At 32.7% G+C, this 23,948-nt stretch overlaps 2 protein-coding genes and 1 long non-coding RNA gene across 7 annotated transcripts in view; 1 reads left to right on the top strand and 2 right to left on the bottom strand.

Annotated features, from left to right (window-relative positions):
- Positions 1-11,631, top strand: part of LOC109856193 (FMRFamide receptor-like) — a 32,935-nt gene extending 21,304 nt beyond the window's left edge. For all 4 annotated transcript variants that reach the window (XM_020431222.1, XM_020431214.1, XM_020431205.1 and 1 more), the window contains 3 exons: positions 4-272; positions 597-786; positions 6,895-11,631. In XM_020431222.1, the coding sequence (XP_020286811.1) occupies positions 4-272; positions 597-786; positions 6,895-7,476 (1,041 nt within the window). In that variant the 3' untranslated portion in view covers positions 7,477-11,631. The remainder of the gene's footprint in view (positions 1-3; positions 273-596; positions 787-6,894) is intronic.
- Positions 11,632-11,980: 349 nt separating this feature from the next.
- On the bottom strand, positions 11,981-12,609 carry LOC109856218. Its single transcript, XR_002250370.1, has 2 exons — positions 12,415-12,609; positions 11,981-12,313 (listed from the first exon to the last, which is right to left on the bottom strand). It is a non-coding gene; the product is annotated as an uncharacterized LOC109856218 (long non-coding RNA).
- Positions 12,610-12,980: 371 nt separating this feature from the next.
- LOC109856261 lies at positions 12,981-23,832 on the bottom strand. Of its 2 annotated transcripts, XM_020431337.1 has the most exons (11): positions 23,770-23,832; positions 23,385-23,638; positions 21,203-22,529; positions 20,783-20,982; positions 20,565-20,703; positions 20,247-20,468; positions 19,870-19,974; positions 14,997-16,770; positions 14,510-14,708; positions 14,163-14,340; positions 12,981-13,984 (listed from the first exon to the last, which is right to left on the bottom strand). In XM_020431337.1, exons 3-11 carry the CDS (start codon positions 22,430-22,432, stop codon positions 13,904-13,906), a joined length of 4,128 nt encoding a protein of 1,375 aa, XP_020286926.1. In that variant the 5' UTR covers positions 22,433-22,529; positions 23,385-23,638; positions 23,770-23,832; the 3' UTR covers positions 12,981-13,903. The 2 variants fall into 2 exon arrangements, with proteins under 2 accessions (XP_020286926.1, XP_020286918.1); XM_020431329.1 differs by lacking the exons at positions 12,981-13,984; positions 14,163-14,340; positions 14,510-14,708; positions 14,997-16,770 and having other exon boundaries at positions 17,541-19,974.
- Between the last annotated feature and the right edge of the window lie 116 nt (positions 23,833-23,948).

The raw sequence follows: 23,948 nt of genomic DNA, 5'->3' as shown, positions 1-23,948 counted from the left end.
CAGGTATTGATCTACGGGTTGCCAGCCATCTACACGTACACGGGTTTACTGTTCAACTACAAGTTCTTTGTCTACCCGAAAATCATCGGGTACCTGTACCCATTGTCCTGCATAGCGCAATTCGTTACGGTGTACCTGACGGTGACGGTGTCGTTGGAAAGGTACATCGCGGTCTGCCATCCGCTAAAAGCAAGATCTTTCTGCACTTACGGACGGGCTCAAGTGGCAGTGTTGGTTATAGTAATCTTCGCTTTTCTTTACAATCTAATCAAGTGAGTAATCGACGTATTTCTTCATTCAGAGTCGTTAAAAAACAAAATGTTAATAATATTCGATCCAGAGAGAAAGAGAAACATAAGTTTCAATAAAAATTATTTGTTAAACTTGATTGTTTACCTCCTTCCTGAACCATAGGCTCTGTGGTTTTTTACCTTTCTTTGTTGAACTTGTTGTAAACTTGTTTACACCTCGTGTTCTCGAAGTAATCAAACATAATATATTTACAACGAAGACAATAAAGATTAGAAGCTATAATTACACATATATAGCCTGTGATAAGTTAAAAAAATAAAGAATTAAAAAAATTTGATTTATAGATTTTGGGAAATTGAAAAATTCTCCGAAAATCATTGGAAGTATAACATCACGATATACTGCGTTCAGCCGACCACGTTGAGAGGCAACGAGTATTACATTACCATTTACATACACTGGCTGTACTTCTTCTTTTACTACATGTTGCCGTTCGCCGCGCTGCTGATTTTCAACGTGGCCATTTACCGACGGGTAAGTACTATTGTACAAAATCCAAAAGCTTTTATCTACCTAAAATTTTATCGCTCGCACAGCGATAAAATGCAATATTTTATTTTTCTTTTTTTTTTATTATGAAATATAATACATCACGTAAAAAAATAAAATCATTTTGTTCTATACGTGTTTAAATTGTTTTTTATATTTTCTTTTACATTACTCTACTTCTCGTGAATATTAAATTATGTAAAGATCCCTCACATATATACGAATTATCTGACGACGTTGACGTTGGCAAAGAGAAAAATAGTTCATTTTCGCAAAAAGCAAATGTCAACGTTTGCAATCGATAAATTCTGTATCGAGAATATAACAGCAAGAAACATTGACAATTCGAAATGGAACAGAGAGCGGAGCTGGATTAAACGCGAGATATTGGAAGGTGTGTCAGTGGCAGAGAGATTCTCTGATAGAAATAACATTTTTCAACTATCGTTTCGTTTTATTAAAAATACTTTTTTTTTCGAATTCGTGTGGAAGTAAGATAATTTCGATAAGAGAACGGATAAAGAAGAAGCGGATGATCGGGTCGACGTAGCGAATAGGTTTTGATCGTGCAAAAAGAAGGAATGGAACGTACAAAACACAGAAGAAACCGGGGTGCGATGAAACCAATAAAATTATTCGAAGTGCATAAGTGTTCTTCCGCATGTGTGACACATTTGGAGGGCGTGCAAGCTTTTATAGAATAGGCGAGCACGTATGAGGACGGCGAAATGTCTCCCCGCACACGTACTACTTGTGCGAACTGCAATTGCAATATTATCCACCCTCTTCCGTCTCGGGCATGATACGTGAGACATTTCCAATAGAAGTTGGTGTGTTTCTAGCGAGATATTGTAAACTAATGCGCACATATATATCTTCAAAACTGTTTTGCAGATAATGATACAAATAAGCTTCTCTCACACAATCTTAACTTTCTCTTAAATTACGAATTTGACGGATAAGATTAGCAAGCGGTAAAAAACGGTAACAATTGATTTAATACAAATTGTAAAATTTTAGCACGCAAAAAAATTTAACGAGAAAGAGAAAAATATTTAAAAATATTAATAATGAGTATTAAATAATTAAAATTACAATAAATATAAAAAATAAAAATTAAATATTAATAGTAGGGAAAACCCTCGATGTAAAATTAATAATATAGCAAGAATTGTTTTTGTTCTTTCATTATTTTCACAAAAGAAGAAGAATTATTTACTTTCCAATTAGAAGTGTTACTGACATTCAAATAAAAGCAGAGCACGTGAACGTAATGGCGTTGTGTGATAAGACTTAACCGCAGGGTAGTTTCGATTGGATCCGCACAACCACTCTTGAGACTTCGAAATTGCAAAATCAAGTTTGTCGAGGAACAACTATTTCCTTCGGATTTGGCTTATCGCAAAACTTTTTAGATTCGGCGTATTTCCTTTAATTTCGGGATCAAAGTATGATTTTTGGCGCGACGTCGATGTCGACGTTTCTTCGACAACTTTTGCGACAGTTTTAACGCGAAAGCGCAGACGCAGAAATTCGATGAGAATATTCATGCGGCAAAGAAAGACAGTCACTTAATCCTAGCTCGGGATTCTTGCTTCTTAGTGAAGTTGAGATTGGTTAATAGTTCTAATTCTTGCGAGAATTTTAAAGAACAATTTCGCTTTACTCGTCAGGAGATAAATTTCGAAATGATGCAAACATCGGTATACGATACACTTTTTATAGACTCAAAGTTTATTCTTTTACTGTCGTTAATAAAAAAAAAAAAAAAAACTGTCACGTCATCACGCTGGAGTTTTCTATTTTCACACAGTCATAATTTTTTATATAAAATCAATTCTCATTGTTGTCTTTACTACAAAGGCGGCAATACAAAGAATGTGACTCAAATACTGCTAGAGAATATGCTACAGGACAAACATTTACGTTCAAACGTCCCGCTTTTATTTACACAACTCCGAGTTTGCAAGGATATGTGATTTATCTTGTTTCCGTTTTGTTTCGGTGTGAGAGACAATCTTAGATAATAATTATATTAATAATTTGCGCGAAGGGTGTACCATATGAACCGGATGTGATAATCCGAAGGTAACGCGCGGCAATTCGGCGATATGCGACGCGCATAATAATTCGACGAAGCGGCGCGAAGTCTTAACAATAATTAGCTACGCCACTTTGTCGCGGTAATTGTTTTAGCAGACAAGCACGTAACACGGCTCCCACGCTACGGAAGCTGAAACAGCGGCAAAATCAGGAGAATGCCGCCACAGTAGCAGAAGCAAGAACTAGACGAGATAAACTGGGAGAAATTCATGACGCAGAATTTCTCGCCCATCTTCTTTTGAAATTAATTTAGAAATATATCTCTGTGAGAATTTTCCTGCGCTCTGCGTTTTCCTGCCTCTCTAATTTCTTAATGTTTTTAGCAAAACTTACTTGTTCCAGATCGAGAAAACAATTTTAATAAATGTTAATAAATTACTTAATAAATTAATTAATAAGTTACTTTCTCGGGCAAATATATGAACCAATGAAACTGACCGTTAATTTTCAACTGATAACAGACGCGAACACATTCGATTTATTATATTGCGCATTTTGTAATGTGAACGACCATTGAAAGACTTATAATTTTGTTACTTTTTTTTATTTGTTGATATGTATTTTTAAACAGACTGTGTCTGGTTTTTATCAGTTTTGTGGACAATTTATAGCAAACAAATCTCGCAAAAGAATTAATTCCTATTTAGGTCGAAAGTTGCTCATTGTCTTATTTGTTAAATTCACTTAAGTCCTCTATTATTCAAATCAATTGAATATTAATAAAATCGTAAAGTGTTAATATAAAACAATATGAGTAAACAGTTATACGTGTATTGTACATCTCCATTCTATACGTGGAATTATTTTGCATCGTCTATTGTTCTACACATTGCTATCGACTTGTTGATTATTTCCGAAACAATACAATTATTTTATATACGTGCCTTCCAGCCAGGCTATTCAAATAGTATTTTATCTTTATTTAATATATTAAAACTTTGATTTAATATATCGAACTGGTTATCTGGTGCGAATATATATATATACCGAGATTCCCCGTTGTTTCATAAATCATAATTCAGGAAATTCACCAAGTTTCTTGTTGCGTGTGTTTACATCATAACGCGCGAGTACACATGTTGCTCTTGAACAACTATTATAGCCATGAAACCTTATACATATATGCGCATATATCTATGGACCTACATAAATGTTGTACGTAGGCAACTGTACATATAAACAACTGTTTTTTATCTACTGCGTAATTATCTCAAGATGAGTCCATGTTATTGTATTTCGCTGTTGAGAAACTATCGCCAATAAACGAGGTCTCCAAGATTAATCGTTCTCGCGAAATTCTTCTTTTACGTTTCGTTTTATTTGGTCGGTAGTAAAATATCGCAGCTTGTCTGGCATTTATTTGGCGCTGTCTTACGCATTTCCGAACGGTGCGGCGTGGGCGAGAAAAAGAAAAAGAAAGAGATAGAGAGAGTTTCGAACCTCGGGAAACAGCCTGGGTCGAAAGTAGAATGCAAGCGAGAAATATATGACGGGTGTAAAGCGCAGAAATCCTGAATTTCATGCGCCGATCGAACATCCCTTCTTGGCATATCCCGCGTTTTCCGCATACACGCAAAGGATCAAATATTATTGCGCCAAAGATCCCGGTGTAGAGTAACACTGCAGCAATCACAAGGAAGATATATCGGTAGCTTTTATAGCGAGAAAACGGGAAAGATATATATATATATATATATTTATTTATATCCAAAGCACATGAACACGACATGACTATATATAGATTTTGTACAAATGTATTATTTACACAATAATATTGATTTGACGATATTGTTGATTATTAATTTATTGTAAGCTATTTTAAGTGCAACAGAAAAAAAAAAACTAATGTAACTTGTTAAACTTTGAGTATAGATTAATTTAACTATCAATTAATTTTTTTTCTCTCTTTGTTATTTCGGAAATAAATTCTAATAAAATAGTCGAAAAATGTTGATAATTTGATAATTTCAATATCTCGGTAACTAATCTGAGTCAGACAAAACGCTCTTCGAGCGAGATGCTTCTGGATTGAGAACTTCACGGTAAGTTTGCGCGAAGCTTTATCCGCACAACGCGATTTCTCGCAAACAAAGAATTCGATTTCTCGCTGAGATTTCGTCGCGAGATACTTACGGCTTCGCTTCGAGGAGCGATCGTAAATCTTGAAAAAAAAAGCAGGTCAGACACAGTTAAAGCTACGTCACGCCTGGGACCACTGCAAACACGATGTATATCTCACAACTTTGTACCGAAATAATACGCGATTCGCTATAATGTGAACACCAGCTTCAATATGTCCCGGGAGCTATTATCAGTTTTTACGTGGCAATGGGGAGTCGTTTAAGCTATAATTTTAATACGTTAAGATTCTCTTACCTTTCTCGTGACTTCTGTCTTTTCTCTTAATTTTCTTGTTTTCAAAAGTTTATTCATTTAAACAGAGAGAGAGAGAGAGAGAGAGTGAGAGAAATTTGTAGATAATTAATGTACTAATAATAGTAAGTTAAAAGCTCACTTATTTTTAGTGTATTTGATTTTATTTTAATTTAATGAATTTTTCTATATAATTAATCAATTTCACTAATTATAAATATATAATTATTTCTGTTTTTCAATTTTTTGTTGAGAAATCGATGTTCTTGAGAAGCACCGGTATATTTAATGCAAATTTAATTAAGCTTTGTTTTTTATGGAGTAAGATTGTGTTTCTTCTTTATCTCATCTTTCCGGTTCTTCGTTTACGTAGCAATAAACGATTATTTTGTCTCGTCTTGACAAAACGAGAGCTCGTTCATTAACCCTCCGTTGACTCTGTAATTAGCCGCGGAGTTGTTTCAAAAGCGCCGAAAGATTGATTTTTCTTTTTTTCCCCCGCTTATTCCAGAGTTGTCATGGTCATTTACTTGTCACTGTATCTACATCGCGCGTGTGACCGACAGTCAAGAATTTAATTTGAGAAAACTAGTTACCTTAGAATGTCTCGTAAATCTTCTTATATTAGACGGTAATTCTATAATATTAGTCCCTCGAGATAAATAAATATACCGCAACTCGCTCGTTAAAAGAATATCATCATTGACGCTCGTTAACTACATATAAATGTTTTTCCCTGAAGAGTCTTATATTTTAAAGTGTATTAAAAAACACGATAAACTATCAAAGTAAAATAAACACCGTAAACGGTTATTTTATAGTATTTTATAACATTGAACTAACTTGAATTGTGTTTATCTCTTGAAAATAAAACTATTGTTAATTTACTAAAGTTAATTTTTTTACATTCTATCTTGCGCTATACTTATGTTCTATTTTAAGACGTTTATTAAATAATTCGAATTCGAAAGCTGCAGGCTAAACGTCATTTATTTTTTTCTCTTAGTCTAAATTTAGAAATTTTCCTTTTATTAACGTTAACAAGAGATTAATTTTGTCGCGAAATATTCCTAATTAAGTTTTTGCAAATTTTGAGCAAACAGGAAAAATATAAGCTGTAATGAGAAACTTTATGCTTCAATTTAAGCTGTTGCGACGCGTCAAGAAGTAAAGAAAGTTAATACATGTATTTCTTTCTCATAAACTTATACTTTTTTCCAGGATAATTTTCTGGTTAATTAAACTCTGTTTTCCGGAGCACTGCGAGATTTTTAACACAATAATCTCAACACACTTAGTAATATAATACAATTAGATAATCAAATTGTGGTATATTATCTACTTCTAAACTAGTTATCCGATCTTTTGTCACAAGAAAAAATATTTATCATTCCTCGTAATGTAATCTCAGTACGGTATAATCTTGTATCAAGAAATGCTATAACATATTTATCCTTGTTCCGATAAATATATAAGAAGTAACGTGCTTTTCTGAAATAACATTTTTTTTGCTTTTTATTGCTCTTAACTGTAGTTTTTCAAATAAAAATCGCTTTTTTATTTCACTTTTCCTTTACGTCTTTCACAACGCATTTTTGCGTGTATGCTGATTTTTAGGTCAGAAAAGCGAACAGGGATCTCCAGGAGCTGTCGCGTCATCAGCGTCGTGAAATCGGTCTGGCGACGATGCTGCTGTGCGTGGTGGTGGTGTTCCTGATCTGCAACGTTCTGCCGCTGGTCTCGAACATCTACGAGAACTTCATCGAAGATCCGCCAAATTGGATGGTGCAGACAGGCAATCTCCTGGTGACCATTAACAGCAGTATTAACTTCATCATTTACGTGATCTTCGGCCGGAAATTCAAGAAGATATTCCTCAAGCTGTTTTGCTCGTCCAAGCTGTTCGGACCTGGCCGTGACAGTCCGGAATTTCAGAATTACGACGAATCGATCGTCACCAACACGACGAACATCGAGCTGAGGAACTCGGTCAGACGCGGTCATCTTCATCGCGCCAACACCATAAGTTACAACAACAACATTCACGTGTCCAACGGCAGCACCAGACAGAGCGTGAAGAGCAGCAGTCCCGGAACCAGCGTTTATTATCCGCCAAGAAGTCCCAGTCAGATGTCGAGGGCGTCGAACGGTCGGAGGAACAGCTGGGCCAGAAAAGAAAATGGCGATTCCACGCTGTAGTGAACAGTAATTGATGTTCTTATCGTTTACATAATGTAAGGATCACAACTAATTGTTTTTTCGTCAAATATCAAGAATTTCTAATGATTCGCACCGACGGAAGAATCAAGAAACTGATTTATTACCGCAACGCTGAATAAGTGTCATTATTTTTTACATTTGTTATCTCGCAAAATAAAAAGAATCAGGTTGCTTCGACCGGTGAGATCGAGATTTTTTTTGGTTGGTCAAAACATGAAGAATAATAACGATGTTTCACGCAGCAATGTCTATAATAAATAAAACAAAAAACTGTTTTTTATGTACCATTTGTGATTAATAATTCACCAGGGAGTAAAATATCGGGGAAAGTATCGAAAGGAATGAATGTGAGAAATGTGATTTATATATAGGGAACAATGCTACTGAGACAGGCGCCGCTATTCAACGCTGAATTATTTATTGTTGAGAATCTCATCTAGTTAGTTTGAGCAAGAAGAAATACGGAAGAAATAGAACGGACGAATAACCATTCCGCGTCACAATGGGCAGCCAATGACTGTATTCCTTCCGTTTATTATCCAGTCCAGGAAAAACTTTCTCCTTATCGAGAATCCCTTATCTGAGAGATTTCGCAAGTTGAAAAGAAAGACTTTAAAAAAAAGTAATACGCTCATTTGATACGATCTTAATGTTTTCCATCTTTCTTCGAGAGCCGGCTTTGATAATTCCGATAAATTGTGCCAAGGAGGATGTCGCCGGTGTGCGGTTCCAAAATGAAACGATACAAAAACAAGATTCTCCGCTGCGGCGAACACTCGATATTATTGTTCCCTCGGGAATAACTCGGACCAATTCTCTCCTCGTGTGCTCAGACGTCGCGATCCCGTGGGACAGCGTGACGAGAAAAAGACTCGTTAAGGATAAGTCTTTTGCGTTTCCTGCTGCGCGAGAGAGTTCGGAAAAGCAAGGTTTCTTGCGGCGAGACGACTTTTCAAATAATTCTTGAAGAAGTTTCCGTATTGCCTCGAAGATGCTCTAGCCGAGCAATCAAGAAAAGAAATCGACGTTACGTGTCGCTACACAACATTTTCAGAAGAACACTCGAAGAGAAGACGCTCGGCTGGATCGCTCTCGCGTAGTGCTTCCGCTGTCCGCGCAATCATTTTTTTCACTGTCATTCAAAAAACTAAGTAACAAATTACAAAAAAAAAAAATAAAGTAAGGAAGATTGCTTCTTGTTATAGTTATAAAAAGACATAAAAAAAAGTGTATCAAAAATACATTGTACAATAGAATCTCAAAAATCAAATCAGAACTCCGTTGCAAAAAAAATGATAACAATTCTACTCAAAACAAAAATTCCATTAGATATCCGTTGAACGTCAACAGCTCCATGCGATATCTAATAGATGTCTAATAGAGTTTTTGTTCTGTGTGAAATATTAGTTAACATAATAGAAGAAAATTAAAAAAAAATATATATATATACGTAGATCACAAAATCAATTTTACTGGGATAGTAAGTACGTTACAAACACGGGATGACGAAAGATAATCGCGAGACGCAAAAAAAGTGAAATTTAATCAAACTTAAATTGCGCAACAATGTTACGTTATATTTTCGCAAAAACGCAGAGTTTTAATTCAATAAAAGAGTCTTCTTACTTCTTTCTTCAATCGCACAAACTTGTGTCCGACTGTCAGTTCAGCTTCACTGAAACAAAGTTATACACAAAAAGATGAGTTAAGAAGTAATTCGCTAAGTTGGACTAGACGATTTCATGAACTTCTGGCATTTCTGTCGGTCACGTAGTCGAGAAGACAAATCGGATTTCGCCAAAGTCAAAAAAAAAAAAAGTACAGAAGTCAACAGACATTCCCCCGAGGGTATTTTTGCTCTCTTGAAGATCTTGTGTTCTGCGTATGCGCACACTTGCATTGTTGCTCCGCGAAAATTGTGTATTCAAGACATGATGTTTGTTTCCTAAGAGAGAGAGAGAGAGAGTTCCGGTTTCTGTAATCGTTAACGCGAGATTAAACAACAATCGGTTAAAACGATCCATCTTTTTCAACGGCGTGTTTCTCGAACAAACCGGAAAATTTGTGATGGCTATTTTATTAAACAATATACACAAATCAAACGAAAAAAAAAAACTGGAGTTTTTATATTTTTCTGAACTTCTTACTTTTTTATAAGTTTCTTTGTGCGAAGAGCGAAGGATCAACGAGTAATACAATTGTACATATTTTTATTCGAATCATAAAATCACGGAAAAAGATATATTATTAAGGCAACATTGAAAAAACCAAATATACTAAAAAAAAAACAAAAAAACAAAAAACAAAAAAAAAACGATGTAGACACTGTCGTCAGACATCACAGAATACGTAAGTGTTAATCTAAATTCCACTAATAAAACGTAATGTAATATCGAACTGCAAACATTACATTTATCACACGGGTAAGCAAATATACGATACGTATACATTATTTTAAGAAAATAAAAAGTCATTCAAAAATTTAGATTGTATTATATATAAGAACCGCGTATATAAACATATATATAGATTTACATTTACGAATTACACTGAATACGAATATGTGTTCGAATATATATTCGACCTCAAATACTTCTCTTCTGCTGTGAAAAATAATTTAAAATTATTTGAGCTCGTCTGATGCTCTTTATGCGATATGAAAATTATACCAATAATCGCAGACTGTCTAATTCAGCGTTTCTATATTGTAATTCTCCGTGATAGTTAATAATATAAAAATAAGACTTTGTCAACTGTCCGGCTTGTATGTGACGATGGCTTCTGTCATCACTGAAAAATACATAAAATACCTATAAAATTATCCTCTAGATAATGTTTGTAGCAAAACTCCGAAAAAAAAGACACATTCATTAGATGTTCATTATATACGTTCAAATAAAGTCACATGGATAATTAATGAACATGGACGTCTAATGAACAGTAATGTCCTGTGGATCCCGACGTTTGATAGTCAAGGGATATCAATTGTTTATCAGAAGAATAACACAATCATGTACGTGCGACTCTGTTATTTAGATTTATAGATATTTTACATTTCTCAGTGATGGAAGGCATTTTCACACAAGCTCGTGTATATACACAAAAGCTACAATTCGCCTCGCTATTGCGTGTGACCTTGTCATGAGACTCGCGTGATTTTTCCTGATATATCTTGAAAAAATTATTACATACTTATACATATATATTATAAATTATTACATACTTGTAGAGAAAAACTAGATAGATAAATAGATATATTCTTGCTGAAGAAAAAAAAAAAAGAAAAACATTAGATATAAGCACAGAGGGAAACAAAACGCTCTCGTAGGTAGGTAGGTATTGACAAAAGATGAGATTCATCATTCTAGTCATAAAATTTCTATCGAGCTCATTTACTATGTGTGTATTCGTATTATAAGTACTGACACATATGTATATATTATGTAAGTATTATATAAGAATCTACTATCTTGCAATTATTTATCATACTCTATTCGCTATTTCAATATATTTTTATGTACAACTTAGAGATATCTCATCGAGTATGATGATAGTCAATGGCTAAGAAAAAAGGCACTAATTCAAATAATATAAATGAAAAAACCATTAATCTGATTATTCTGGAACACGTTTATATATATTCTATCAAAAGATCATCGAAGAAAAGAAATTGATAAAAATGTGTTTTTGCCACATTTTCAATTTTGTTTGTAAAATATCAAAGTTGAAGTTATTGAAATTCATGTTCTTTTTCTCTTACACACATATTCATTAAATAAATAAATAAAGCAAAACTACTTTCTTTATAAAACTATAATTCTTGAAAACCTATAATCCGTGAAAAAAACACATTTACACAATTGTGAATTTTTTACAAAGAGTGCTATAACGGTTTTTTAATACAAAAAATATATATATACATAATTCTTGAATTAGGTCTTTATTCTGGCCAGTGTCTCTGTTTCATCGCTGCCAAAGCATATCGTACAAATCAATTCCATAAACTAGCTCTTTAATTTAACGCAGCTGAAATCATATATTGTCACCAATGTAAATGTACCTCCTCTCTACAGAACTTCAAATGTGCTTTGAATAAATTTTGTTTGTATATAAAATAAATTTAAACACAATCAACATACATTGATATAAATTATTCAACCTGGTTTTATTTACGTGACAGAGAAGTCATTCCTCGTGAAGAAAATGTTTTTACAAATCAGATATGTCCACTTAAAATATTATCAACTGGCACAAGTATACACATGCTATCCATATTTTCTTAAAAGAGACACAATGCATATTGAAATAAATAAATATATTTTTAAAAATGTAAATCAAACAATCAAAGAGAATGTAGACAAAATATATTGATAGAGAAATATATAATTTTAATACTTAAATTATTAGTATATTAGTAGTATAACTTGTGTATATACATTTATAGGTATAGAGATTGTTTTAAATAGTCTCTTTTTTTCTCACAACATTCTATATTTCAGCAGAAAATTAACAGATGTTAAACTGTTTTTTTTCCACCGATCGCACTTGTTCATAATGACACTATTTGATAGTTGTCTACGTTAACATGTGATATCAACATAAAGTAGACCAAGTACTAAGTAACGACCAAAATAAATTTATAAAAGAAACATTTAACTATTTATTTGAAGAAATTTGTAAAATATTATACGGCCAAACGTATTGGTTATTACATAACATGACTGCGATCTTAATTCAGGAACTACGTCTTCTTCTTCTTCCTCAATGCGAAGTACAGAGCGATTATTCCTAATCCGACATATGTGGCCTTCGTTACCTGGAAAATTAATGAAAAACTGAAGTCTATTCTTATAGATAGTGAGAGAATACGAACCTCGTTTTCGAACGTCAATTGAGCTTTAAGGTTAAATCACTTACATTTGCTCGGCCGTACATAGTTTGGCTATTAAAATGTTTTGCCAAACCCGTTAGCTCTTTTTCGCCTTCGGCCATTTTTTGGAGATGGAAAATTTAATCGGTTGGTTAAAGACCTGTACGAAAGATCAACAGAACGTCGTCAACTCGTAAACTCGCTGCTCTTCGGCTCCAATAGTCTGCTAGACGCCATGTTGAAAGTAATATACAATCGAAACAGGATAGCGAGATATCGCGAGATATTTCCTATTTTTTTTTGAAAAAAAACTTCTGTTGCAAAAAATCAATTTCTTCATAAAAACATTATTTTCAAAATCTTCAATGTCTCTTATCCCAATATTCTTATATTTATCAAAATGTACATATCAATCAAATGTACATATACAATCTACATATATGGTGGAATTTAATTAAATCTCAAAATACTTCGAAACCAAAATTTACATTTTTAATTACAATATGATGTAGTATATTTCTTTTAATAAGTGTCACACATATTTTCAAGTATCTTTTATAGCTATTCCAATATTCAGAATATTTCAAGTACTCACAATAAAAATCACACATTTGTATTTCATACAGTTTTATTTTCTCTTAATTCTTTTAATTCTGTCTGCTCTTGTTGATTTTGACTTAGAGATGGTTTTGTTTACAAAATTATTACAAAAATATATCTATATATAGATATGTATATATATTGTTTAGATACTTAAAGCGACGAAGAGGTAAGTGTTGAGGAGAACAAAAATATGATCAGTCAGTAAGAAATAACTTGAAACTAATAACAACTGAAAAGTCTATAACACATTAAATTGCATCGATTTCTTAAACGCTCACATAATGTTTCTATCATATTTATCATATTACTGGAAACAATGTGTACAACACAAAATAGCAAAAAAGTGATTGAATTTTAGGTGTTAGCTACGATGAAATTTTACGTATTAAAGCTATGTGTTATCTTATATGTTGTACAAACTATTGTACAACTTTGCAAAACTAATGTGAATTATAAATATTTTGCAAAATTCTCTCACGATTTAATTCTAAGCAATAATCACATCTTTTGCAGAAGATATTCTAAATAAAAGTGCTTCAACATGAGCCATACATTGTACTGTTATTTATCACTGTTAAAAAATAAAAAAGCACACATTTATTACGTTCAGAAACTCAACAGTTGCACAACGATTGAGAAATACTTTTGAAATCAAGGCAGGTTTTGAGGAATAGTCCTATTACAAGTGACGATCTCTCAACTGTTGTACAACTGTCGAATTTTCTGAACGTAATCATTCTTACAAAGTATCTTTTTTCATATATGGTATATATCAATATTTCTATCTTTGTTCAGTAATCACAGACTTATGTTATCGATGTAGGTCGAATAGAACGTAACTACTGTAAACATATTACAATTCTTATAGGTTTTAAATCTTGTCTTATAAGAATAGAATCTTGTTCTACGTTCTGTATATTGTTACATATTTTTCTATATTAGAGTGTTTGTTCTATCTCTTACTTGAAATTGTTCTATTTCTTGTTTGAAGTTCACGTAATCAATCATCAGTGTCTGCAATAATCAAAAAGCATTAATTAAATGTTCTACACTAGTATACAAAGCAATAAACATTTTATATATTTAAAAAAAAAAAAAAGTTATAGCGTCTCAAAAAAGATGTATGAAATGTATGTTATTTATTCACAATTAAAACTCTAGCGTAAGCTTTAGAATGATGTTAAATACTTACAAATATCTTGTTGAGAATGGAATCGTTTTTGGGATATATCGATCTCTTGTAAATGTTTTCTATCTCCTCCGGTAAAATTTTTTTTAGTTTATATAGCAATAACAATGCGGTGTGAAAAGAGATTAAAAGAACAGAAGTAATATGGTGCTCTGAATCCCGTGGAAGATTTAAAGAGTGTCTATAATTTTTAAAAATACAATATATTTACATTAGATAGAATGTAATTTTAAAATGAAAAATTGTAAAGTATATGGTATAATTAAATGTATTATCGCGTAATTGCTGATTTCTACAATAAATAATAACTTAATTAATATCTGTGTATATTTCAAGTATTTTTAACGTACCTATCCAGATCTAAAAATGCTCTTGGATATTCGTATCTCTGGACATTTTTGAATTGACACGCTTCTTTTAAATCCATCGCTTCTATTATAGTTACCAGAGAAGAATATGTCAAGTCTGTGAAAGATTCTATAAATTCGTATACTAATATCCAGCCATTTCCGTCAACGTGAAAAATTAATGACGCACCTTTCATTGGATCTATATTAAAAATAAAGAAAATATTATTTTTCAAATTATTATTTATTAATGTATATATATATGTTTATGTATGTATATAAATAAATTTATCAACTATATAAAAATATCTATTATATAGTATAATTATTTATTATTTTCAATTTTTATATATTCTTTGTCGCTATATTCTACATACATCTATCGGACATCTTACCGGAGAAGATAAAAAATCTATATTATACATGTATTAAGTATATTAAAGTAAAAACTTTTAAATCAAATAAATATTTAGTACAAAATTATACGTACCAATTGGTTTGAAGAAGAAAGAGTGACTAGCCAGAGTATTACAACTATTCTGTTTTTCTTCAAGGTTTTGCGTCTCCTTATACGGCAACTTGTGAAGATTCAAGCATATGTCACTCAAATTTTTTCTTAAATAATTAATTTGATTAACATAATTCAGATCAGGCGTTTGATATACATTCCGAGATACAAAGTCTTTGATGTTACAAATCGATTCCCTCTGAGGCATATTGGTTGTTTGTCTCTCTTGAGGCGTGGTGAGTGTAAAATTTTCATTGTGATGTTTTGGGGAAAAACCATTCCAGTTAATCAACTGTTCCGGATTTTCCATGTACGTTCTAATTTGCGCAGGTTGCTCGTTTATGTTACTGTTATGCAGTTGATGCTTCGGTTCATTGTTTGTTACTGACGATGTTTGTAAGTTCTTCATCGATGGTTGAGTTATATAACACTGATTCGAGGTTGAAGTAGCGACATTGTAACTAAGCGGGAAGTTCTTGTCGCATTGGTTTAAGTTAAATGTGTTTTGAGCGTTGTCAAAATTATTGTTATTTTGACCGATACTTTTATCTTGTTTCGTCTGAGTATTGTACATAACCGGACCAGATTCATAGACTATTTTTGGTGAATACTTTTCATGATTATTGATGTAAAAATGTTCTATAGGAGTGCAATTGCTATTCGTCGTTTGAATATTCATATCTTTTATTATCGAGAAATGATTCTGTGAATTTTCACTGGTACAATATGACGAGTTTGAATTTAATTCGGAGTTCGTCACTTGATTCTGCGTCTCTTGGCTCTGAAATTCACCAGTCATAAACATCCTAAAGGGGTTTGTTTCCTTAGGTACAGACTTGGTCACGTTGCAAGAAGGTGATGACGTGATATTGTTGGAAGTGCTAGACATCGTCAGAAGAACATTTTCGGTTTTCTGATTATCATTTGAGAAGCAAGAATTGTTTGGTATATAATTCTTAAACATTGAAGAAAAAGGTGAATGAGAACTTATAGATGGACTGAGCTCACCGGTCTTAAATAAATTTGAGGAACTATATTCGTCACTATTGCTCGAATTAAACGGATTTGGTGAAACATTAGTAGTAGTAGTTTCAAACACCTGATTCAAAACCTCATTATTCGAGCTGAGCGTGTTCTTGAATGCCGAATCGATCCAATCATTGTTTGACATTGCTCCGTTTAAAGTATTAGACGTATTGACGTTGGGTTTATCATCGTCTAATTTTAATGCTTTCACAAAGCTGTGTAGGATCGTGTTTAACTTTTTCTGAATTGTTATATGATTTTCTAACATAGCCTCATTATCCACCGTTTCTTTTAATATTATATTGGGCAAGGCATCGAATATTCTATTATATAACGTAATATTTTCGTTCCAGAGCCCCAAAATGATATCGATAGAACTGGTTTCGCTCTTCGAATCGGTCAAAATACTAACTGGTGATGTTTTCGCGGGTGAATTTACTGGATTTGATACATTTCCAAGAGCATAATTAGAAGAACTTTCTGTTGTCGATAAACGGAGCTTGGTCTCCTTGATAGGCTTAAAACCTGGAGGCGGTTTTATTTTCTGCTTTTTCAGACTATCGCGAGGAACCTGTTCAGAAGAAATTGAGCGTGTTTCTTGTATATCTTCTGTAGATGTTCCTTGGTTGCGTCTTTCAGGTATTAAATTGTCCTCCGCAAAACAATATATAGGTAGTCGATTGTAAATGTTTAGAGCATACTTTACTAAATTTGCCATGTCAACAGTATCCTGAGTAACAAAAACAAAGAATACAAATCAGATCAAATATTTTGTCTCTCAATATCGTTATGATACAATTATAAGAGATTAAATGTTTGAGAAAATTTTTAATTAATATTTAAGTTAATTAAAAAAAAAAAAAAAAAAAAAAAAACAAATGTATAATGTAGAGCATCAAAAATTCTGTTAATAGTTAAATGTTTTATCATATTAATATTTAAATATAATAAGCACAAATGCGGAAATCATGGTGCTTTTGTATGTGTCTACATGTGTTGAGTAATAATTTTACACAGTTTTTGTACTCTGTTGTATCTCTCTTTATTGTACATTACTTGTCTTATTACAGAATGTACATATAATAATATACATGACATTATAAGATTTAAATTTTTCTCAAAATAAGACCAAGATTTAAAGAGTTAATTCACATAGGTAAAGAAATAAAAATGTATATGATAATGTATACTATATATATATATGTATATATATATATATATATATGTATATCTATACATATATATATATATGTAGTGTGTTCACAATCAAGTATATACAACACACAATCACTTAAAAGAATAATTATTATCATCACCGATATTAATATTAATGCAGAAATGGTAGATCCTCTAACACCTAATCTTCAACAAAATGATTAGTATACAATACAATCCCAACGCTATGTAGATACATATGTGTGCGTGTACGTGCGTGCGTGTGTATATGATTGAGATAAACGTCGTTCTTTTTTTTAACAAACTTGCAATGTAACACACGCATTATATATCATTTTTGGTGATTTTGAATTTTGCAGTAATTATTCAAATTATTCAAAAAAAAAGAAAAATATTCTTCGTCTAAATTAGCGTCCCATTTACTGTTATCAGGCTGTATATCGCAATCATTGAAAGATAATACCTCATCGGATGTTTGATTATTTGATGGCTGTGTGTACGCAACGAGTGAACATTTTGACTCATTCATTGATTCGTTCTTATTATTGTGTGTCTCGTCATTTCTGATATTTTGGATACTTTTGTCGTTTTGAATATAATGAACTTCTTCGTTGCAGTTTTTGTCATCTTTGACACTTGTCTCATCACTCATACTATGAATCATGTCGCAGCTTTTGTCGCTTTTGACATTTTTCTCATTCACCTTGTTACTGTTGTTAGTGTTATCATCCGAGTCACTCAAATCGTCAGAATCTAAATCAGAATAGTCTTTCTTCATGGTTAAACTTTGCGTAATTTTTAACATTTGTTGAAACTTCGAGAAAATTGAGGTTACTACTGCCACGTTTGGTTGAGGTTTTAAATCGCAAATAGTAGAAGAAACAATAGAATCGTTTTGTAAGATGTCATTTGTTCGACATAATTTCGAATCAATATTTTGAACAATATTGGAATTAATAGAATCATTTTTCAAGGAATGATTTGATTGTTCCGAATCAGAAAAAGAAACAGTAGTATTGTCTTCCAAACTCTTGTCATAATTCGTCAGATGCTGTTTTATATCATTATTAGAAAAAGTGGTGGATACTTCACAGGACTGATTTGACTGATCGTGATTCGAATTATCAATAGAAGTGAAAGAATCGGAAGACAAAAGCTTAGTCATCTCAGATTCGTTGTCTAAATTGAAGTTACTCGATGACGACGTGTTTAGTTTATTAGATATTTCCTTTTGATAGAGCATCTCGTAATTTTCATTGTGTATTGAGGTTATTGCGTAGTGATCACTGTTACTGCTGTTAATGCTGCTATTGCTACTACAATTGCGTGAAGACGTCTGATTCTGTCTGCTACTGGAAGATTTTGTCATCAAGTTCGAGTCCGTCGAATTTTTCCGCATATTCTCTATCAAATAATTCAGAAGCCCTTGGTATTTTATATTGACCGGTTTATTGGTTGTATCAGATTCAGAGCAACTGTCTGTATCGCATTTAGATGAATCTAATGTTACATCTGCGTTAGAATTTCCATCTTCCTCCATTTTCTGACTCGATGTTTTTTCGCATATTTCACCATTTTTATTTACGGGACATTTTTCTGTCAATTTCTCACAAGAGGATACGTCACTGATCCCAAAAGATTTCGCAGTGGAATTTGAAATATCACAAGATGCGCTATTGATCTCAACAGAAGTACTACTCGTAGTAGAATTTAATGTATCTTGAGATTGATCGCTATCACGCACAAGTTTCATTACATTGACGGGTACGGTCACAGCTATGTACTCGTCAGTAGGTATTTCCACTCTTTGTTTCAGACTTGCTATAGTCTGAGACATGTTGTTAACGGTACGCTTGACATTCATATCGGGTGTCCAAATATACTTCCTTTCGGCTTCTCTTTCAGCTAACTGCTGAAAATATGGACATGGTCTAATAGGTTTTTCTAATAAGTTGACATTTCTCTGTGATTTATTCTCTTCCGTGTTTGTAAGCTTAAGTTTTGTTGCAAGACTGTTTGAGTTGTAACATGCTGTAACAGTCCTTTGAGGAGAATCGTCCTTGAAGTTTGCAGACCAATCACAAGGCACTTTATGACCCTGCCCACCATATATACTGGAGAATTCTCCAAACAACCTTCTCTCATCGAGTATCTCATCGTCGAAATCTTTCATCTCATATCTCGAAATCAAATTTGAATTTATTTCCGTTCCTACATTGCTCTCTTGCGTATCACGTTCAAAACTCTCATTTGTTTTTGATGTGCCAACGCTCGAATTAGAGGAAAATGTGGCATTCATCGTTTTTTGCTTTTCTGAAAATGCAGCTAGTTTCTCAAGTAATTTCGATGATTTAATTTGCGAATGAGTTTTCGATTGCGATTTAGAATTTTGCGAGTTAATATTCTTTAATTTAAGCAATAACTTTTCTCCGCTGAACGGGACGTTACACGAAGCCTTGACATTCTCTTTTTCTCTATTTTTGCTCTCTTCAACGGATAATCTCTCGGATGTTTGTGCTCTCTTTTTTCTATTTTGTGTTTTATCTATATTAATTGTGTTTTCCGCATCTGACCTTTTGACAACCTTATGTCCACCACTTCTATTGCATACATTACAATCTTTATAAAAAAATAAAAAATAACACATACGCACCGTTTCAGCGCATTGCGCTAGATTTCGGTTTACTAGCCAATCATTAATATGAACTTCCTCTTCCTCTTCACTGGTGTCAGTGAGAATAACCATCAAGGAATTGTGCTGTAAAAATACAAATTAGATAAATAATATATGCATATATAGTTTTTTATTGCGCGCGCATATATGTACAAATTCTACAGTGTTATTAATAAATTGAATAATTTATTAATATAAAGATGTAAAACACATGATTAAATTTTGCACAACACACACGATTATTCTTCAATACTAAATACTTAAAACATAATTATATAAAATTAAAAAATTAAAAACTCTAAACTATCTTTTGTATAAGATATATTATAAACTATATTAGAAATAAAAATTATTACCGTAGTGTCAACAGAATGAACGGTTGCGGCTAAGAGATGTCCCGAGATTCTGTCGCAGAAGTTTTTATTCGCAGTACTACTCCAGCGATCACCGACATGTGGCCTAACATTAAATAAGCCGCAAGGTATCGCTTGTACAGGCAAACGAGCGAATCGTTTATGCAAATAGCATATGTCATCAGGCAAATATGTTTTTACTGTACCGTAATCAATAAACAATATCTGTTGGAAATATATAAATATCACAATTAATAAAAATAAACTTTTTTTTTTAAATTCTTTTTTTATTCGTTATTTTGTTAGATGTTTTTTACTCACTGTTACTTGAAAATCTGGCTTCACGCTCTTAATAACACCTCTGTGCCATCTCTCATCATAAACACACGCGCAATGTAGACCTTTTATCAATCCAACCTTTGGAACAATGTACTTCGAAAAATTGCAAGTATAGAACTCACTGGAAATAAAAAAAAATTTGTAAGTTTCAAAACTCGAATATTGCGAGCAATAGATAAATATTCTTTGTGTGTACTTACTTTATATCTTCCATCAATTGTATAAGTTGATCTCTATATTGTCTAAGATGAATCCAAAAAAAGCTTGGATTGAATACTTCTGAAACGTATACTTCAAGAAATTTCTTTTCCTTTAACTCGGTCACTGGTATTAGCTTTATACTTTCATGGTACTTCATTGCATCATCGGGAACAAATGCTCGATTGGCTATGTTGGCAGGCTATAAAATTATAAATTATATTAATTGTTTGAAAGTATTGTATTGTATACTTTCAGAATTTTTTTTTTTTTTCTATAATATCGATTTTACCACACAGCCGTACAATAAGATTCTTTTACATTAGTATAAAGATCACAAAGCTTATATTGTTTTTAAACAAAAATGTTGCATATCAATAAAATTATTATAATACTTATATAATAAACATCATGTTACTTACTATGTCAGTCGGAATTGGAGGACTCTTAGCTCGATCAAATTCTTCTTCATTGTTATACAACTGTCGCTCCTCTTCAATATTTTCGTTTCTACTCGATTGCAATTCAGGAACCGTCGGTCTTTTATCCGCGCTTAATAACAAAAAGTCACCGTCTACGTCCAGCCTCTTCATGTAAAAGATATTTGGCAAGTAAAATATAAACTCACGCACACTAGTAAATCCAAGTTCGGTATAATTCAGATGTACGTTAAATTCCTTCAAATATTTATCAGGCAATTCGGCGCATTTAATGCCATCTGGATATTTTTGTATCAATTTGCTCAATCGTAATTTTATCTTATCATTGATCAATTCTTTCACCCTTTCAGAATATGGTAGGTTTGTTTTTGCGTTCTGCACTACAGTAATGTCATTCATACCAACGTCATCATGATCGTTTATTATCCCGTTTAGCATTTGATTACTATTTCGAAAATCTCTCTCAAACTCTTCACTCGATCTCCTTGACTGATTGTTTTCATAGTCATCTGCCACAACACCAGTATTATCGACATCTTCCTCATCAGATAAACCCGCAGCGACGAATACAGGTCCCATACTTGAAACTGTGTGTGAATTAGCTTGTAAATTTGGCTTTGATCTCAATTGCTGGGGATCATACCTCTGAGAGTTATCTATACTATGTCGCGAATAAATCATATTGTTATCTAGATACACTTGGTGCGATACCTCGCGCAGTTGCGTCTTCAAATCATTCACACACAATCTTATATTAGGATATTGTGTTCGCATAAACCTTATAGCATCCTGTACGCTAATACCATTTGAAAATGTATTGATATATTGTACAAGAGTGGTTAGCATGGAAATATGAATTGTAGTACGCGGGTACGACGATGACGTGTACGATAACGAGGCATGGGATGAAAAACATCTCGGTTTTGAATTGCTCTTTTGTCGGCTCACAAGTGATTTTACATGCGAACTCTTTTCTGATTCAAGACCTCTAACATAATTAGTACCATTCATCGAGTAGACTTCAAAGTCCTCTGGCATACTTCTGAGAAACGCACACAAGCTCTCATAGCCCAACTTGCGCCAAGGTACACGTTCATTTTCCACTCTAAAATACGCATTGTCAAGAGCAGCAAGCGACAAGTTATGTTGATAAGAGGCCAACAATGATACAATAATTGTGCGAACTTCGTTAATTTGTTCTTGTCTTTTCATTATTATAGATAATGTATGTATACTTCATAGAAAGAGAGATTTCAATATACAAACAGTTCTTAATGAGACAGTAAAGTTATCACAAAAGTGTCAACATCTGCAACAAGAAAAATTATAATTTAATTAAAAGACAGATTAAGAAAAGTTTGTTAAGTTAGGTTAGGTTAGGTCAGATTAGGGTTAGGGTTAGGTTATTTCAGTTAGCATAATTTATTTAATTTGCACAACTATATACTCGTGAGAAATAATTTTACAAACATGCAGTATATTTATTTATTAGTCAAAAACTGTTTTTTATTTAAAGAAAAAATAATGTTTTTGTTCAAAAATATATGTGTAAACGAAGACAAAAGCAAGGTGTTTGAAAATGAATATTCAACTACAAGAAACAAATGCAGGATTAATCAATTGCTTTGGTCAATTGGTAATACAATACGATTGTGCGAGCAGCAATTGGTCAATTTCATATGCGTTCGTAATTATGGTTCTCTCACATTCTTTAAACACATGTATAAAAATTTTACATCAAACTCTGATCAAATATCAGAAGTACCGTTACATTATGTAGAGAGCTGAGTTTGTCGCTTAAAAAAAAAGAAAAAAACTGCATGCATAAGATTATTATCATGCTTGTAATAAATTCTAACGCAATTAATTATCCAGCAAACTCAACAGGTGTTGAGAACGCTCTGTGCTATTATCTTAAAGATATATGAAATTTTCTTTCAACAGGAAAGACAATACACAACTCCACATGCAAATAGTAAAAAATATTCAACAAATATGATAATTGTTACTAGCGATAGACAATATTACAACGTATATAAAAGAAAGACTTGAAAAGTTCTTCTATAAATCGCGAGAAAATAAGGTTAGATCACATTTTAAACTTGAGGATCATGCTCTGGAAACGTAATAGATGTATATTCAAACTTGAATAAAAGCAGAATACTTTGTGCGTAGTCCTTTCTTCTTTAAGATCTTGTCCGAATTGTTATATCATCTCAATCCTTTGCAAAAATGAGCAAGCACTCAAGGAAGCGCAAGAAGAAATCGCTTAGATCTTTGTGAAACTTCGCTGAAACGATTCGCGCCAAATCTGTACCAATCCGCGCAGGTTATTATTCGAACAACACTTTTGCTCTTCCTTTTTGTTCTTTTTCTGTCCTTAATCTTTGCTTGTAGTTAGCTACTTATGGCGTCAAACTAAGAACAAAGAAACAAGAAGTTCTGAGAATAAACAAAGTAAAATCAATTGTAAAATCAATTTTTACACAACATATAAATATTAAAATTTTTTAAACATTTTACATATAATATGTACATAATGATCTTACTTTTTCACGTGGAAGAATCGCTCTCACGTGCACGTGTGCATCAATCTTATGCAGATAGGTTTGGTTTGGTGCATATATGGCTCAAAGGACCGTTTCAAGCTAGTCCATACGCCATTCTAAGTCTTTAGGAATCGTGACACAGGTTCTAAACCGTGGTTTGGGTACAAGCCACGGAGTTG

The sequence above is a fragment of the Pseudomyrmex gracilis genome, unplaced genomic scaffold, assembly GCF_002006095.1.
Source record: "Pseudomyrmex gracilis isolate BER0280 unplaced genomic scaffold, ASM200609v1 scaffold_4, whole genome shotgun sequence".
NCBI lineage: Eukaryota > Metazoa > Arthropoda > Insecta > Hymenoptera > Formicidae > Pseudomyrmex > Pseudomyrmex gracilis.
Note: the sequence above shows the minus strand (reverse complement) of the source record. Positions and strands in the feature narration are given on the sequence as shown.